Here is a 19245-nt window from a genome sequence, read left to right on the forward strand (position 1 = left end):
TACTGTCTTGGGTTGTTGTTTTTTTACCAAATTCGAGCACCAGCTCTGCCCGTGGGCCCTGAGCTCGCCGGCAGCCTGCTGCATGTGACTGGCGTCCCCGTCCCTCTTTCGGCCTTGCTGCAGCTGATCGTGGACCTCACCCAGGAGCGGGACTACCTCCAGGCGCAGCACCCGCCCAGCCCCCTCAGGTCCTCCAGCGCCGAGTCCACGCCCAGCCCCACCAGCAGCCTGTCCAGCGAGGACAAGCAGCACCTGGCCGTGGAGCTGGCCGACACCAAGGCCAGGCTGCGGCGCGTCCGGCAGGAGCTGTGAGTCCCCGCGGCCCGCCCTGTCCACCAGCCACCCGGGGGCTGCCCTTTTCGCTTTTGGGTGACACGTCGCAGACGTATGTCTAGTGTGGGATTCGCTCACGGGTGGCACGGCCCACAGGGGTGGGCGTCTGTGACCTGGAGTCTGCCCCGAGGCCGAGTCACCTCCCCTCCCGGACCTGCAGAAAGGGGTTCAATCTTCAGGGCTCCTGCCAGTCCACATTTATAGAATGTGTGCAGAAGTAGACTGTTGTCCACTCTCTGGCCCAGTTTGGGTGAGGAATGACCACCCACTGGGGCGTTTTCTTGCGTGGAGGGAGAATGCAGCTGGGCCGTCTTCTCTGCAGCTCCCCCACCTGCCATCAGCGGCCCCCTACCTGCTGGGCCTGGAGCCATCCGGCTGCGGCCAGTCTGCTCACCTGCCCCTCAGACTCTAGAGGGAAACCCCCATGTCTGCTGGATGCGCCTTTAGGGCAGGCATTAAAAGCATAAAAGCGGAAAGACTTCTGAGCCAGGAGTGTTTCTGCAGGCCCACTGTGTAGCTTCTCCCCTGCCTCTTGCAAAGCCCAGTGCCCTCTCCCGTCCCCCGGTGATCACGGGGGTGGGGGGTGAGGGGAAGGACACGAGAACACCTTCTCATCCCACTCCTTTTCCCGCCTTCTCATCCCGCTCCTTGCTCCTCAGGGAGGAGAAGACCGAGCAGCTTGTGGACACCAGGCATGAGGTGGACCAGCTGGTGCTGGAGCTGCAGAGAGTCAAGCAGGAGGTGAGCAGGAAGGCCCAAGCCCAGGGGCGGGGGCCGGGAAGCTGCAGTAACCATGGCCCCGAGGCTCAGGAATGCAGCACCGGGAGTTTCCCAAAGGCCTCCGTTTCCTTCCCGCTCAGAGCAAAGCTGCCACAGAGCCAGCTGTCCTGAGCAGTGCTGCGGGGATGTCTGTGTTTCTTAGCAACTGCGTGCAGAGACCCCCCGAGGTGGCACGCACGCAGCCCCTCGGACCCTGAGAGCTGCTTCCCCTGGGACATCCTAGGAAACGCCACACTCAGGGGCCTTGGCCCCCCTCCCTCCCCAGAGAACCCTCATTCCTGCCTGCTGGGGATGCCCTAAGCTGGGCTCTGCTGCCTTTGCCCACCTCCCCAGAACATCCAGCTGGCGGCTGACGCCCGGTCTGCCCGCGCCTATCGCGACGAGCTGGATTCCCTCAGGGAGAAGGCAAACCGCGTGGAAAGGCTGGAGATGGAGCTGGTGCGCTGCAAGGAGAAGCTGCACGACGTGGACTTCTACAAGGCTCGCATGGAGGTGGGCAGTTGGGGAGCGGGGTGGGGGGAGGGGCTAGAGAGGGAGGCAGGGGCATGGGGGTGTGGGCGAGGGGGTGGAGAGGGACGTGGGGGCTGGCGGATGCTGCAGCCCGACGCTTCAGCAGAAGTACACTTGGTCTGGTCTTGCAGTTTTGGGATGAGGAGCCCTGCCTTACTTGGCCAGAGCTGCCATCATAGACACAGCATAGTGGATTGAGGCCACAGGACTTTATTGGCTCAGGGTTTTAAGGCTAGTAGTAGTCCAAAGTCAAGATACGGGCGAGGCTTGCTTTGTCCCCGAGGACTAGCTCTCTGGTGCTGGCTTGCACGGTGCTTAGGGTTCCTTGGCCCCGTTCTGCCTCCGGCCACGTGACTATGTCCTCTCCTTTCTCCTTGTTGCTTCCCCGTCCTCTCTGGAAGTCACCAGTAGGCTGGTTAAGACCCACCCACATTCAGTCGGGCTGCACCCTGACCCGGCCTCTGTGGGCTCCCGAGATCGCCCTTGCGCTCCTCGCCTGCCTCCAGGGGTCGTGATGGGGAGAGGCAGTGGAGGAGGGAATAGGGCAGTGGTTCCTTTTAGGGTTCCTTCTTCTCCCCTTCCTGCCATTGACGACCCTTTATTCCCATATCTCTCTCTGGACTTTTGGTCAAATTTCTGAGGCCTAAGCCTGCTAAGACTCAGTCTATAAAGTAGGAATAGCAACGTTACTTCATGAGGTTTTTAAGATGAAAGCGGTTAAATACATGCTAAATCGCTGGACTTCAGGTGAGCCCTTAGTCGATAGAAGCTTCTCTGAACAGTCTTTACTTTCAGTTGTATTGCGATCACGCGGAAAAGTCAGGGAAATGTGTCAAGGCTAAAGGGGAAACTGCCCGGGACTCCAGTACAGGCAGCGGATGCTTGACCACTCTCCCTCAGTGCCTCGTGTCGGGAGTGGGGTGCCGTGACCCTCTTTGCTGAGGATTAGGGAGCTTTGCCCCTTTGGCCACCCCAGAGGGGTTGAAGGCAGCTCTGATGACGGGTCTGGATTCCTGGCACTCACAGGACGCAAGTCGGCTGCAGACAGGGGCAGCGCGTATCAGGTGGCCAGGGGTGCGCTGTGCACCTGTTTGTTGCTAAGCGATTGCCCTGAAGTCTCTCCGACTGCTCAGGAGGCTTTAGGTACCTGAACACGGTCTTCTCTCTCCCTGCTGAAGGTCACCTGCAAGGTGCGGTCGGGCCCAGAGTCCCTGGGCCCGGCAGGGGTGGCAGAGGCTGTGGTCAAGGGCCTGTTTGTCCTTTGGACCTACTCAGGGAGTGTCTGTCCCTGGGGAACGCTAGTGATTCCCCGCGCCCCTGCCAAGAAGGCACCCTTGATGCTGTGCGAGAAAAGCCTCAACCTGAGCGAGGGCTGGGGACGGAGGCTCTCGTCTTTTGTCCTGGAACCGTCCACCGTCTGCTGGTTACTAAAGGCTTAGATCCTGGCACAGGCCTTGGCACCTGCCGGGACCTGCATCACTCACACTCACTGGGAGGGCCCCAGTTGGGTGGGTCGGGGATGGACATGCATGAGGTTCCCTAAACTGCTGCCTCAGCAGTTCCTGCTGCGCATTGGGGGCCACCCCCTAGCAGGACCACCAGGGCGTGGCTTCCCCGTCTCCCCCCAGCACTCAGATGGTTTCAGGATCTGGTCGCCCTGTTCCCAGCCCTGTCCACGCAGCACTGCTCAGTCATGTGGACACCCTGACTTAGCTCCTTTCTGGCGCCAAGCCCTGCATAGAAGCAAGGCATCTAGAATATTCAAGGAGCTTCCAGACTTGTAAAGGGGTTTTCCAACCCCTCTGAGCCTAGGGACTCCTTTCCCACATTCCCAAATACTTCTGGGCCTCTGTATAGTAAAAGTAGTACTTTTCCTCTCTATCGACTAATAATTTACAGATAGCTTACCACGAGGTTAATAATGCTTTAAATTTTATGTTAATTTTACTAACCCCCAGAGAACTAGTGCACACCTGCAGGAGGCGATTCCTCGGGGTGCAGGCGGTGATGCCCACGTGGGTTTGCAGACGCTTGTGGCCTGGGTCGACCATGCTGGTGGATTGGGCCCCGAGTCCAGGCCGCTGCAGAGAGGACGGAGCTCACTTCTTGGAGGCCCACGATACCAGTGCTCAGAGAAGCCGTGGAGGGCAGGAGCACTTCTGCACACATCCTTGGATTGGAGCATTTACGACAGCTTTGCCAGTTGTCTAAGATCCTTCTAGGATGCTTAGAGCGATTAGGGGTTCCTTTTCCTGCCCCTCTCAGACTTGAAGCCTTTCTGATTGTCCCTCACCCATGTAAAGAACTTTAATTGAGAGCAAGAAACCCCGTGCCAGCACAGAGCTTGGTGCAGCATCATGAGTGCTGTTGGGGGGAGTGGGGGCGCAGAGCAGGGCCACCTCACCCGGACTGGGGGCGGGGGTGCGGGGAGGCCTCCCCCGGAAGTGGCGTTGAAAGCTGGCCTGACTTGGCAAGTGGGCGTGCAGAGGGAGAGGCTTGTGTGCGGCCTGGACGCCCGAGAAGCCACAGGCTGGAGGACGGGCAAGGCTCCCTGGGTGCCTATGTGTCCCGGGAGGAACATGAGAGGCCCAGCTGGGGCACTGTGGGGCCGTCATGGGAGGAGTATGCCATCCTCGTTTATTACGAGAGAGACAAGGGGCTTGTGTCTCAGAAAGCTCCCCCTGGCTGCCACGTGACGAGCGGACTGGAGTGCGGGGGGCTGCCACTGCCTGCCCATCAGGCTGCTAGTCCCACCCCGCAGCTCCTTTCACCAGGACTGCAGCCCAGGCGGGCACCACACCAGACCAGCTTCCTGCCACTCCCACTGTGGACATGGGAGGGGCTGAGCATTAATGGAATGCCTACTGTATGCCCACTCAGAATAGCCCTGCCAGGTAGAGAGAGGCCCGTCTCTTGGCGGAGGAGGCGAGTTCTCGCAGAGGGTGAGTGAGTTGTCCAGGGTCACATGACTCCCCAGCCCACTGAGAGGCTCTGAGCCCTGCTTGCTGCTGCTGCCCCCCTGACTCCCACTTGACCAGGTCCCTTGGGACTGGGGTCTTGTTGGTTTTGTTCTGGGGTGTGTTGTCAGCACCTAGAAGAGCGTCTGGCCCGTGGGAGGTGGCGGGTAAGCACTCACAGTGTGGCTTCCTTCTGGGGTTTTCTTCGGGCAGCACCAGCAGTTGCCAGCCGGTGGCTGCCGAGGTGCCGTGGAGCCCCCGCCTCTCGGATACCTGACCCAGCCCAGACCCGGGAGCATGGGCCTCCCTTGGCCCGCCCCTGTCTGGAGCTCCCAGCCTGTGTTGGCGTTACCCTGGGATGCAGGTGAGGGCTCTGGGAGACCGCGACACCGGAGGCCAATAGAGCTCAGGCCCTGCCCGGATTGAGGAGAGCCCCTTCCCCTGGGCCTGGGCCTGCGGGGGGCTTCCTGTCGGCTGCAGCTCTGCCTTTACACGTGTGACTCTGATGGGCCAGGATTCACATTTCAATAAAGGGGTGTACACAGCTTTATATGAAAAAATCAGGATTTTTCAGGGGATAAGGATGTGCATTTCTGAGAGGTCTACCATGGGAATCCAAAGGATAATGAATAATTTCTAAGCAATTAAAAGTATACAGTGCTTTACAGAAATGTGCAAATGTCTGAGATGAAGTTGACCTACATCTGATTAAACCTTAGATTCTAAAGACCCAGGTATGATGTGTACTGATGTCTGCAACATACATCCAAAAAAAATAGAGAAGAATGGCTAGACGGATAAAACGTGACAAAGCAAATGTAGCAGAGTGTAGGATGAGCTGTAGATGCTAGGTAGAACGTATGTGGGTATTTGCTGTACAATTGCCTAAACTTTTCAGTGTCTTTTATGTTTTTCTTTTTTTAAAGATTTATTTCTCTCCCCTTCCCCCCATACCCCCCACCCCCAATTTTCTGCTCTCTGTGTCCATTCGCTGTGTGTTCTTCTATGACCACTTATATCCTTATCCGCAGCACCCAGAATCTGTGTTTCTTTTTTTTGTTGCATCATCTTGTTGGGTCAGCTCTCCGTGTGTGCGGTGCCATTCTTGGGCAGGCTGCACTCTTTTTCGCGCTGGGCGGCCCTCCTTACGGGGCACACTCCTTGTACATGGGGCTCCCCTATGCAGGGGACACCCCTGCGTGGCACAGCACTCCTTGTGTGCATCAGCACTGCTCATGGCCAGCTCCACATGGGTCAAGGAGGCCCGGGGTTTGAACCGTGGGCCTCCCAAGTGGTAGGCGGACACCCTATCCATTGGGCCAAGTCCGCTTCGCTTTTATGTTTTGTGTAATTAAAAGTTGAGAACAATTAGCCAAGTAGAAGGAAAATGGGGATATGGCTCATTTTGAATACCTGGTTAACCACACCATTTTAACTGCGAGCCACGTAAACTGTTCAACTATTTAAAGCTTTGAAGCAGCTCCCATAAATCTTATATCATCATTCCTCAAGATGTGGTCAGTAGCGTCCTGTATCAGAATCAGCCGTGCATTAAAATCAGATTCCTGGGCCCCACCCTTGACCCTCTGGGTGGACCTGTGAAATCTGCATTCTCCCAGCCCTCCCTGGTGGCTCTTATGCATTCCTACGCCTGAGGGCAGCAGTCTTGGAGGGACCCAGTTCTTCTGTATTAGTCAGCCAAAGGGTGCTGATGCAAAATACCAGAAATTGGTTGGTTTTTATAAAGGGTATTTATTTGGGGTGGGAGCCTACAGATACCAGACCACAAAGCATTAGTTATTTTCCTCACCAAATTATTTTCACGTGTTGGCTCAAGATGGCTGCTGATGGCTGTGAGGGTTCAGGCTTCTTGGGTTTCTCCCTTCCAGGGTCTTGTTTCTTCCTGAGCTCAGGGTTCCTCTCTTCCTGGGCCTGGCTTCTCCTTCCTCTGTGGGCTTACTTCCTGGGGCTCCACCTTGAGGCTCCAGCATTGAACTCCAATATCAAAAGCCCAACCTCAGAACCCCTCAGCTCTGTTCTTTGCCATGCCTTTTCTCTCTGAGTCCCCACCCACCAAGGGGACTCAACACACTAATCATAACTCATTTACGCCCAGGTTACAGATCAGGTTACAAACATAATCCAGTATCTATTTTTAGAATTCGTAACTATATCAAACTGCTACACTCCACCCTCTAAATTCCAAAAAGACATTACAGTATTTGAAAAAACCTTAAATCGGTAATAGTGCAAGTACTAAATCATATCGCAATCAATTTAAAGAAATACAGTTTGTCTTGGGGCAAAGTCCTGTCTGCTATAGACCTCTGAAACTTAACAATTTATCTGTTTCCAGTACATAAATGGACAAAGAATAAATATTTTCATGACAATAAGGAGAAATTGGGAGGGAAACATAAAGGGTCCTCTACAGTTTAGTAAACTGCAGTGCATCCTCCATTCAATTTCATACTCTTTGAGAGTCATTCTTAAGAAGACAGTTTCTTCTCCTTGGGACCATATGGGGACCCACCCTTTCCACTGGCTTGTGCAATGGCCTTATTCTTGGTTCCACCCTCATCAAGCATTTGGGTGTCGACCAAGCTCCAGACTCTCCCTCCAAGATTGTTGAGTGATTGCCGTACCTTTGGGTTAGAGTCTAAACCCCCCCAGTACAGTGATGTGAAGACAACATTTTCCCTAACGTTTGGGGCTCAGGTCCAGTGTACTCAGACCTGTGGGGTGCTGACCTTAACTTCCCTAATCCTTGGGGAATGTGCTCCACCCTCCCTGCACCCTGGGGTGGCAGAAGTCTGCCAGATCATCAGGTGGGAACATTCACCCTCTTCAACTGCTGGGGCAAACTCACCCTCTCACTTGGGTGGGGTTCCTTTCTTGGCCCAAGGTGATGTCTTAATTCCACGTCTCAGCTGCCATGGTTTTCCTCTTAAAGCTGTTTCTCCTTCAATCTCTCCTTTCCATGTCCTTTTTATTCCAGGCTGACAGTGGTTTTGTTCACAAAGCTCTCTCAAAAAGTCTGTTGGTTTAGCATGCAAGCAGCAGGGGCCTAAGCGAGCACACAGTAAGACTTTCCACAAGTCTTTCCTAGATAACTGCATCTTCAATCTTGATTTACCAGGTCCAAGTTTAGTTAAGTCCTCCAGTGGGGCACTTTCACCTGGGAGCCTGATTTCCAGAGGCTTGGAATTTTCAGAATCAGTTTCTGTGTCCTTTGTGCCCAGCAATTCAGTTCTCAGCTTATCTCGCTTGTCTAGCATTTTGCTATAAGCTGCAAGGAGAAGCCAAGCTGCGTTCTCTGAGTTTACTTTGCAGAGTTCTTCAGCTAAATGCCCAGGCTTGCCATTTTCAAATTTGCCTTCCATACAAAACCGGGAGTAATGTTGCTAAATTCTCTACAACTTTAAAACATGGATTGCCTTTCCTCCAGTTTCCAATAATAGTTTCATCATTTACTTCTAAGGCATCATAAAAAAATTTCTTTAGCATCCATATTGCTATCAACAGTCTCTTCAAAGCACTGTAGGTTTTTTCTTCTAAGCATTTTACAATTCCTCCAAAAAAATACCCCTTACCCATTTATAAAACCATTCTAGCATTTCAGTAATTGCAAAAGTGCTACCCCACTTCTGGTACCAAATTCTGTATTAGGCAGCCAAAGGGGTTCTGATGCAAAATACCAGAAATTGGTTGGTTTTTATAAAGGGTATTTATTTGGGGTAGGAGCTTACAGATACCAGCCATAAAGAATTAGTTATTTCCCTCACCCAAGTATTTTCACATATTGTCGCAGGATGGCTGCTGACAGCTGTGAGGGCTCAGGCTTCCTGGGTTTCTCCTTTCCAGGGTCTTGTTTCTTCCTGGGTTCAGGGTTCCTTTCTTCCCAGGGCTGGCTTCTTCCTGGGCCCAGGGTTCCTCTCTTCCTGGGCCTGGTTTCTCCTTCCTCTGTGGGTTTACTTCCCAGGGCCAGGGCTCCAGCCTAAGGCTTCAGCATCAGACTTCTGTATCAAAAGCCCAACATCAGAACACCTGAACTCTGTTCTTTGCCATGCCTTTTATCTGTGAGTCCCCACCCATCAAGGAATGGAGGCCCAACACCCTAATCATAACTCAATTATGCCCAGGTTACAGATCAGATTACAAATATAATCCAATATCTATTTTTGGAATTCGTAACCATATCAAACAGCTACACCTCCTGACGCTCTTGACTGCTGGCACCCCTCGGTGAGGGGTGGGGTTCGCAGGTGCATGAGCCCCCTGAGGGCAGGCGTGGTCAGGGACTGCGTCTGGGGCCTGGCGCACAGAAGCACTTGGTAATCATCGGAAACCATTGCTCAGCAATTAAAAGATTTGCAGCCTGGGGAGACGGGCAGGGAGGGAAGAGAAATAGGGTCACCTTGTGATGGGCAGGAGAGCAGGCGGAGGCGCATTCTCACTGCACCTGCCACGGCAGTGCTGCCCCTGTGCGACCCTCTTCCAAGTAAGGAGGCAGGGGGCTGGGCACCCACCACCCAGACCCGCCTACTCCGACCAAGGAGAAGCACTTCAGTGCACGTCACAGAAGGAAGCGTGTGTGAGGTGCCACATGAGAGGAAGGCGAAGGCCCCGCCAGATGGGAGGTGGTGTCAGACGAGGGGGAAGTTAATTTTGGTTGGGAAAACATGGAATACAAATTTGTGTGTTTTGCTTTTAAACTTCCAGCAGCTTCTTTGTGGTGCCTCGTCTTGTTTACATATGGATTAAAACAAACAAGAGGAGAGAGGCAGGTGCATGCAGTAGAAGTGTGGGGTGCACTGCGTGGGGGTGGCTGGGCTTTGGCTTCCCTTTGCACACTGGGGTCCCACTCGCACCTCCAGAGGGGCAAAGAGGTTGCTCCCTTTTGGCTGCGCGGGAGGAGGACCAAGGCAGGATGTCGCCTCAAAGATGCCCTTTGCCACTGGCTAAGAATGTCCACCATCAGCAGTGGGCAGGTGCACAGGTACTGTGTGTGTCCCGGGCAGCGTGGACACGGGGCATGTCTGTGCCTGTGGAGGAGCCGTGGCTTTCTAGGCAGTGCCAGCACAGAGACGATCAGGGACAGTCCAAGCTGCAGTACTGTCTTGCTCAGTGGCGGGTAACTCTTGTCCCCATCTGTAAAAGGAGGGGGCTCTGGGTGAGCGGCGGGTGCCCCAGTCCCCTGGCATCGTGTGGCCTAGGAGCACATCTGCAGGGAGCTTATCCTCGAGGCCCACAGAGGGCCTCCCAGGAGGAGGTGGGACCCTGAGCAGGTGAGTGCGGCTGATAGCTGGGGTACATCAATGCCAGGTAGTGCCACCCAGCTAAGAGCTGGGTTGGTGATCGGCCCCCAAGCAGGGCGAGCCGGTCTGCCCTCCCCCTTTCTGGACCTGGGAGAGGGGGCCGAGCCTTGCCCGAATTGCCCCCTCGGCCAAGGTGCCAGCCACGCTCTCGGGCTGCATAAGGACTAGGAGTGGTGGCAGGTCCCTGCCCCTTCAGATCTCGCTGTTTTGGGGGTTAGAGATTAATGCCATTTGCCTCCAGCTGAAGGTGCTCAGGAAAGACCCTCCCATCTTTAGTTAAAGCAAAACAAAAGCACAGCCTTCCCACCGTGCTTCACCCCTCCGTCTACACGCCCTCTACCTCCCTTCACAGGCAAACCCGCTTGAAAGGAGAGAGCTTCCGCTGCAGCCTGTTTCCCCATCTCACAGCCCTCCGCCTCCCCGCCCTTGCAGCCTGGCCTCCACCGCCACCACCACCCATCTGAAACCGCTCTTGCGAATTAAGGGCACCCTGGACCCTGTTGCCAAATCCAGCGCGTACTTCTCTGTGGCAGCGGCCCCCTCCGGTCCCAGTAGCCTTGGGTTTCCACTTGGGACTCCTTGCCTGGCTGGCAAAATGTAAACGTGTCTCTCTCCTGGAGAACTAGAGTGTCATAAACTGAAGGTAAACTAAAAATGACTCTTGGAGGCCCTGGTTCCACCTTCACAAAGGAATTTGAAGGGGCGGCTGCCTGGGGTGGCCCGTGTCTCTGGCTGGCCCCACCTCTGTCCCCCCTGCCTCGTGCAGACCCCTTCCTACCGCCCGGCTGCCCTCCTGGCTCTGCGACGTGGTGTGTTCCTGTTTCCCAGCAAGCTGAGCTCCTGGAGACAGGGTGTTGCCTTACTGAGGGCACGTCCTCTGGCCCCAGCACGTCCTCTAGCCTGGGGAGCAGCAAACCCCACCGTCTGTTTTTGCAGATAAACGTTCTCTTGAAATACAGCCATGCCCATTTGCTTACACATTGTCAGTGGCTGCTCTGGGGCTGCAGTGGCAGAACTTAAATAATTGCAGCAGAGACCGCCGGGAGGCGCGTGTACCTGGTGTGGGGTGGGCACTTGGGAAGGGCTGGGTTGGACAGTGGCGGGAAGCGACAAGTAGTCACGGCAGCTGATGGGGTGCTTCCTGGGCGTTAACCTCCAATCCTCACATTGACCTTCTTTTTGTGTCCATCGTAGAAAGGAGGAAATTGCAGTTCAGCGATGGGCATTTGCTTTGGGTCCCTTGACTAGTGTACCTGGCAGGCCTGGGAGCCAGCGTCCTGGGCCGGGACCCTGAAGCCCACCTCCTGGGCCCCGAGGCAGGCCCGGGAGCCAGCCCTCAAGCCTGGCCTCTGGCTTCAAATGCACCCCCTCAGCCCTTCGCTGGCCGGGGCCAAGCCTTTGAACAGCCTGCCGGGTCAGTCGGGGGCATCTGGCCTTGGGTAGCCACCAGAGGTGCAGAATCTGGCCTCTCACTCCTCCACACCCCGGCACAGCCCTCGGCTTGCTCTCGGAGCTTGGGGACAGCTTTCTCTCTTACCTGGTTTCTCTCTCATGTGGTAGGGTATGTACAGCAAGTTCACGTTTCTGCTGTCTGATACAGCACACGTTCAAATTGCCAGAAAATTAAGGTATATTTGAAGAGTGGTTAGAAATCACCCTATTCCACACTGCATCCTGCTCCTGGGCACCTTCGCCCATTCTGTCAGAAGTCTCTGGGTCCTTCAGGGACCACCTCACATGCCACCTCCAGTTCCCCCTGGTAGTGTTTCAGCCCAGGCACGTTGTTGAACACTTACTCAAGGCTCATGAGAGAGGAAGAGGAACTTTCCCCACCCCCAAGGGGAAGAGAACAGGCCAGTCCACTCTCTCTCCAAGGGTCCTAGGGCCCTGTGGGAGCCCAAGTGCCTGACTTGGCAGGCAGGGCAGGCTGAATTCAAGAGTACTTCTGGGGGGGGGGGGCAACTCAGGTTGGGTCTTGAAGGCCTAATAGGGGTTGGCTGGGAGGCTAGAGGGCCAGCCTGGGCTGTGGAAGTACAGCCCTGAGAGAATGGCGGCACCAAGGAATGCCAGTTGGTCTATCCAGGTGGAGCATCTGGTGAGAGCAGCGAGGGCAGCAGCCAGAGAGAGAAGGCAGGGCATCCGTCCCTGAAGCGGTTCAGCACGCTCTGGCTCGTGTTGCTGGTCGCAGTCTGGGCTTTTTATGGCCCACGTGAGCCCCTCGAGGCTGGGTCTGCCGGCAGCTGAGGACAGTGGAGAGGACACAGGACGTGGAGCTCCTTGGGGTTCAAATCCCAGCTTCACCCCTCACCGGCTCTGTTCCTTTTGAAGGTTTATTTTATTTCTCTCCCCTAACCCCCGTTGTCAGCTCTCTCTGTCCATTTGCTGTGTGTTCTTCTGCATCTCCTTGCATTATCAGGTGGCTCTGGGAAACTCCGTCTCTCTTTTGTTGCGTCATGTTACTGCGCCAGCTCTCTGTGTGTGTGGCACCACTCCTGGGCGGGCTGCACTTTTTTCACGTGGGGTGGCTCTCCTTGTGGGGCGCACTCCTTGCGTGTGGGGCAGCCCTGCGTGGCACGGCATTCCTTGTGCGTGGCAGCACTGTGCATGGGCCAGCTCACCACATGGGTCAGGAGGCCCTGGGGATCGAACCCTGGACCCTCCATATGGTAGAGGGGTGCTCTGTCAGTTGAGCCACATCCGCTTCCCTCTGTTCCTTAATTTATCCAAGTCAGTCCCTCTGTCTGTAAGAGGGCCTCTCTCCCAGGGTCTGGTGAGAGGGAGGCACGGACGCAGAGGAGGCACAAGGAAGTGCCCTCACGCTTGCTCCTGCTCGTCTTTGCATTCTCTGCACCTGTCCCAGGCACACACACATGGCTAAGCAGTCAGATCCAGTCTTTATGACCAAACTCTTCCCTGGATGCCATGCTTTGATCACAAGACCATGTCCACAGCCTGGAATGCGTGTGGTTTCCTCCCCCTCTGCCGAGAATCTTGGATTCCAGCCCAGGTTTGGAGAGAGTGAACAAGTGGTGGGCGAGCAAAAGCTACCAGCCCAGTTCCCAGGTGTTCTAATCCAGGAGTGGGGAAAGCCTTAGAAAGTGTCTGCCAACCAACAGATTCCCAGCGTGCGTTCATAAACGACAAAGGATTTTGGGGAAATTCAGTCCCTCCAAGCTCCTGAGCTGTGCAGGGAGGGGCTCACGGCAGTAAGAGAAACCAAGAGGCATCTGTCCTCACCCTTGAAGCACCCGGATTGAAGCAGACTCGTGATGAACAAGTGGAATTACCCCATCGCGTGTGCCAGGCCCCTCCCCTGGGAGGCGGCTGCGAGGGTCCAGCAGCTGCTTCCATGCCCAGCAGGTGCCTGGCGCCCAGGAGACCTGCAGCATGCAGCGGGGAGGGTCACCTCATTTGGTTCGCTGTGCTGTGATATACCTGTCTTAAAGGCTCCCCATTTCTAGGACACTGCCAAGGACTTTTGCTTTCCCAAGGGGGTGTGCGTAGCATGTTCAGATGGGAATGTGTTTTGGATGAAAGCTTGTCTGAGTAGCTGTTGTTTCCAGGGTGTGGATTCGATATTTAAGCAAGAGGGCCAGACTCAGACCTCCAATCCAGAGAGAATCTTAGCGTCACCCCTTCCTCACGCAGGAAACTGGGGCTGGGCAGTAACCCGTGTCTCTCAGTGGAGGCCACTGGTCCCTTTTGGCTCTGACTCTGACACTTCCCAGCACCATGCCCGGGGTGGAGTGGCATCGAGTGAGTGTCGCCTTCCCAAATTGAAATCTCACCCGGGTTCGTGGACTTTTTCTTCTAGTAGAGAAAGTCCCTTTTGCCTGGCCCCACAGAAAAGGTGAAGATGCTAAACGGTGGAGGCAGAACCTCCCGCGGCGTGCCTGTCCGCGGGTTCTGATCCAGCCGCCTGAGAGCGCCTTGGTCTTAGGCTCCCGTCTTCGTGAGCCAGGTGCCTTTACCTGACAGTTCTCCCGTGTGTTTCTGCTGACCAGGAGCTGAGAGAAGATAACATCATCTTAATTGAGACCAAGGCCATGCTGGAGGAACAGCTGACGGCTGCCCGGGCCCGCAGTGACAAAGTCCATGAACTGGAGAAGGAGAACCTGCAGCTGAAATCGAAGCTTCACGACCTGGAACTGGTACCTCAAGCTGTGTTACCACACTGAGAACAGATTGGGGCCGGGTCAGGTTGACCCCTGATTTCTTTAGCGACTGAGCTCTCTGCTGCCGCCAGTAACTTGTTGACTACAGAGAGTAGCTTGTTAAGGTCAGCGGGTCGATTGTGCACCACTTAGCGCCTGCAAAACAGAAGACTTGACATCTGTATTGCTTTCCTTAAGGATGAATGTTATGCGTGCGTGTGTGGATTTTGCAAAAAAGGGCCTCTGCCAGCTTTGATGGGGTGGATTGAGCTGTGATTTGTGAGCCGCTTTACAGCCTTCTCAAGGCACGTTATTAGCTTGCTCCTGAGCCCCGAAGCGGCCCATCTCCACACCACCTGTTCCCCAGAGCAGGCAGCGTTCAGGGCAGACGTTGCAGCTCCCTTCATAACCTTGGTAGCCAGGTCAGATGTCTTTTAATGGCTGCACCTCTCCCAGGCGGGCCTGAGTCGGTGGGATTTCTGTGCCGCACTCTCTATTTGGAGGCGAGCGGGTGTGTCGAGGCCCTTCCTCAGCCGATGGGGATGGGTGCGTGGGGGTGGGCACCTGGCCAGAGGATTTCCCCAGCTGCATCCTCACTCTTCCCTGTTCCTCCCGCCCTAGGACCGGGACACAGACAAGAAGCGAATAGAGGAGCTGCTGGAAGAAAACATGGTCCTGGAGATTGCGCAGAAGCAGAGCATGAACGAATCCGCCCACCTGGGCTGGGAGCTGGAACAGCTGTCCAAGAGCGCAGACCTTTCGGACGGTGCGTGGGGCCCGTGCCCAGGAGGCCGTCTGACCGCGGCCTTCTTCCCCATCCGGGGCGCTGAGCCTCCGCGCCACTCTCCACCCCAGGCCGATGCGATTTCCTCCCAGTGCCGTTTGGAACTGCTTCGTTCTAATTCTCCCTGGGGGGAACACCAGGCGTCTGGCAGCCTGGATGTCAGGATGTCAACTCCAAAATAAGTGATGCAGGGTTTCCCAGGTCCCATATGGTCACTCCCAAGAGCTTCCAGATTACAGTCCGTGGACATCCAGAGGACATCTCAGGCCTGTCTGCTGATGGCTGAGAGCCCTGGATGATAGGAGACAGCCCCAGTGTCACTAACCCCACTCCAAATGTGCCCAAGCAGTTTTCCCTCCGTTGATTGGCGTAACTGGGGGAGATGGATGCGGTCTGTTTTCTTGCTCCCTGGGGGAGCGGGGAAGAGGTTTGCTAAGTGACTGCTCTTTGTTGAGCTGTCCATCTCTCCCTCCTGCGCTTGCACGGCTGTCCCCCTGGCTGGCTGTCCCCCTGGCCGGCATCCCTTCTCCGTCACGTGAGGGCTGGGAGGGGCAGCAGTCAGCACTTGAGCAGGAAGCGTCAGCGGCCGGCAAACAATAAGCCAGTTTCCGTGTCCTGAAATAGCACATGCTCACCATTCACACGCACCTGATAATGCAAGTTAATATTTACATAGAACCTTACAGAGCCTGGTAGGATTTCCAACTTGTTTGGGAGATGGCTTTTTTTTTTTTTTGACTGATAAACCTCCCTAAGCATAGTGGACAGGTTGTTAAAAGCCGCAGAATATTTCTTCTCTTTAAGGGTTCCTATCAGTTCCAAACCTAAGGTCAGGTACACTGCATCTGTGGGGGAAGCTGGTGCTGCCACCCACTCCGTCTGTTCAGTGCTGGGCTGAGGGCCGAATGCCATGTGGAATCCCGCCGATTCCCTGACCTCTGGAGGACAAGTCCACGGGGGAGAGCTGCTGCCCCCTGTTGGGATGGGGAGGTAGTGCAGGCTGCGTGAGACATTCTCAGGTCCAGTAGTCAGAAGTCCTTCTGTTTGACTTGGAGTGCAGGATGGCTGCTGGTGTCAAGAAGTATAGCTTGGGAGCCTTTTGCGGTCGATGGCTGTTATTTATTTTTCAGTCTCCCCAGCTCCTAGTGCCTAGCTCAGTGTTGGCTCACAGGATGGCACACCTCAAGACGAGCCTGGAGGTACTTTTGCATGAAGGGTACAGAAGCTTTTCAAGTCAGAAAGACCCAGTTAAAGTCCTAGCCTCTCCACTGGTTAGTTGGATGACCTTGGGCAAATACTTAACCCTCTTTCAACTTCAGTTTCCTCATCCACAAAGTGGGAGCAATGAACCTGCCTTGCAGGAGAGCTGTGAGTATTGAAAGAGAAGACAGCGAAGCCTGAAGGTCCAGTAAAGGGCAGCTGTGCTTGTGGTGGTTATCTTATTGAAAGAGCAGGTGAGCCTGCCGGCCAGTGCTAGCAGAGCACTCAGGAGTGGAACGCTTGGCTGACTTAGTAATACCCTGTTGTGTCCTTGGAGTAGTGTCTTTGAGGTACTGACTTTTTTCCCTCCTTTTCCTCACATGCAGTTTTTTTAGAGCATTCGTAGGTTTACTTAAAAATCGTGCAGGGAACTTCCAGGAAGATGGTGGATTAGAGAGACACAGGATTCGAGTCTCTCCCAGAAAAATAACTAGAGGGCAGGCAGAAATAGCCTGGGAAAAAAGTGTTCTAGGGTTTAGGACACGAGGACAAGGCTGGACACTATCCAGAAGAAAAAGGAGAGGAAAGAATCTCAACAGTAAGACTATGAGTAAAAGCTGCAGTTGTAGCTGCTGGCATCCATCCCCCACCCTCAGAGCAGGCAGCTTTGAATTCTCCAGCCTCTGGAGGACACTGTCATCACTGTTAATTCAGTGTTGTGCAGAAATTCTGCCTAGAGCAGTTAGACAAAAATAATAATAAAAGGCTTCCAAATAGTAGTAAGTAAAATTCTCGCTATGCACAGATGACGTGATCCTATATTTAGAAATTTTTTGAAATGTTCATGACAGAGCTACTTAGTTAATAAACAAGTTCAGCAAACTGGCAGGATATAAGAGCAACATGCAAAAATCAGTAATGTTTCTGTACACTAGTATTGAACAATATGAGGAGGAAATCGGGAAAAAATCCATTTATAGTGGCAACAAAAAGACTCCAGTACCTGGGCATCAGTTTAACCAAAGAAGTACAGGACCTATATTCAGGAAACTTCAAAACAATGGAAGACCTAAACAAATGGAAAGACATTCCATTTTCATGGATTAGAAGACTAAATATCATAGGTGTCAGTGCTATCCAAACTGATTTATAGATTCAATGCAGTACCAATCAAAATTCCAGCAACCTCTTTTACAGAAATAGAAAAGGCAATTACAAAATTCATTTGGAAGGGACTTGCACCCTAATAGCCAAAAGCATCCTGAAAAAAAAGAGTGATGTGGGAAGAATTTCACTATCTGACCTGGAAACATACTACAAAGCTGCAGTGGTCAAAACAGCATGTTATTGGCATAATCGTAGACACATTGACCAGTGGAATAGAATTGAGAGTCTAGAAATAAACCCTCACCTCTACGGCCAACTGATTTTTGATAAACCTATCAAGTCCGCATTACCAGGATGAAACAATCTCTTAAACAAATGGTGCTGGGAAAACTGGGTATCTATAAGCAAAAGAATGAAAGAGGATCTCTTTCTCACTCCCTATACAAGGATCAACTCTAAATAGATCAAATATCTAAATATAAAGCCATAAAACTACTAGAAGAAAATATAGGGAAACATCTTCAAGATGTTGTGGTAGGTGGTGGTTTCTTAGATTTATTTTTTTTTTATTTCTCTCCCCTCCTCTGCCCCGCCCTAGTTCTCTGCTCTCTGTGTCTGTTCACTGTGTGTTCTTCTGTGTGTGCTTGTATTCTTGTCAGCGGCACCGGCAATCTGTGTCTCTTTTTGTTGCGTCATCTTGCTGTGTCAGCTCTCCGTGTGTGCGACTCCACTCCTGGGCAGGCTGTACATTTTTTTGTGCCAGGCAGCTCTCTTTGCGGGGCACACTTCTTGTGCATGGGCTCCCCTACATGGGGGACACCCCTGCGTGGCATGGCACTACTTGTGCACATCAGCACTGCACATGGGCCAACTCACCACATGGGTCAGGAGGCCTGGGTTTGAACCCTGGACCTCCCATGTGGTAGGTGAATGCTCTGTCCATTGAGCCAAGTCTGCTTCCCAGTTTCTTGTATCTTAATACACAAAGCACAAGCAACAAAAGGAAAAAAAAAGTAGATTAATGGTAATTCCTCAAAATTTAACACTTCTGCACCTCAAAGGACTTTGTCAAAAGGGTGAAAAAGCAGCCAGCTCAATGGGAGAAAATAGTAATCACATATCTGGTAAGCATTTAATATACATGATATATAAAGAGATGCTATAACTGGACAATGGACAAATTACCTGATTAAAAAATGAGGAAAAAGACTTGAATAGACATTTGTCTAAAGAAGAAATACAGATGGCAAAAAAACACGTGAAAAAATGTTCAACATCACTAGTGATTAGGGAAATGCAAATCAAAACTATAAGATATCATTTCACACCTATTAGACTGTCCACTATTAAAAAGTTGGAAAACTAAATGATGGAGAGAATATGGGGAGATAGGAATGCTTATTCACTGTTGGTGGGAATGTAAAATTATACAGCTACTGTGCGGGACTGTTTGACAGTTCCTAAGGAAGTTAAATATAGTCTTGCCCTGTGACCCAGCAGTATCATTACTAGATACATACCCAGGAGAACTGAGAGCAGTGCTGCAAACAGAGATCTGCACACCAATGTTCGTAGCAGCGTTGTTCACATTTGTCAAAAGTTAAAAACAACCCGGGTGTCCATCAACCAACGAATGGATAAACAAACTGTGGTGTATTCACATGATGGAATATTATGCAGTTATAAGAAGAAATGAAGTCATGAAGCATACAACAATATAGGTGAAGGAAGCCAGACACAAAGGGACAAATACTGTATGAATGTGCTATTATGAACTAAATTTATTGTGTAAACTCATGGAGTTAATAACTAGAATATAGGTTACCAGAAAATAGAATGAGGGTAGAGAATGGAAAGCTGAGGGTTAATCTGTGCAGAATTGGTAAAAAGGTTGGTTATAAATCTTGGAAATTGGGAAACGGACTTTGGCCCAGTGGTTAGGGCGTCCGTCTACCATATGGGAGGTCCGCGGTTCAAACCCCGGGCCTCCTTGACCCGTGTGGAGCTGGCCATGCGCAGTGCTGATGCGCGCAAGGAGTGCCGTGCCACGCAAGGGTGTCCCCCGCGTGGGGGAGCCCCACGCGCAAGGAGTGCGCCCGTGA

The 19245-nt window shown here is 53.1% G+C and overlaps 1 protein-coding gene across 3 annotated transcripts in view; it reads left to right on the forward strand.

The window, feature by feature from the left end:
* The window catches only part of CCDC88C (coiled-coil domain containing 88C), a 147974-nt gene that overhangs the window by 74250 nt on the left and 54479 nt on the right, over positions 1-19245 (forward strand). For all 3 annotated transcript variants that reach the window (XR_011648280.1, XM_058292422.1, XM_058292423.1), the window contains 5 exons: positions 124-308; positions 993-1074; positions 1447-1605; positions 13903-14049; positions 14674-14818. Coding sequence is in view for 2 of the 3 variants with exons in the window: in XM_058292422.1 (XP_058148405.1) it covers positions 124-308; positions 993-1074; positions 1447-1605; positions 13903-14049; positions 14674-14818 (718 nt within the window). In the remaining variant the exon portion in view is untranslated. The remainder of the gene's footprint in view (positions 1-123; positions 309-992; positions 1075-1446; positions 1606-13902; positions 14050-14673; positions 14819-19245) is intronic.

This window comes from Dasypus novemcinctus, chromosome 3 (assembly GCF_030445035.2).
Source record: "Dasypus novemcinctus isolate mDasNov1 chromosome 3, mDasNov1.1.hap2, whole genome shotgun sequence".
NCBI classification, from domain to species: Eukaryota; Metazoa; Chordata; class Mammalia; order Cingulata; family Dasypodidae; genus Dasypus; species Dasypus novemcinctus.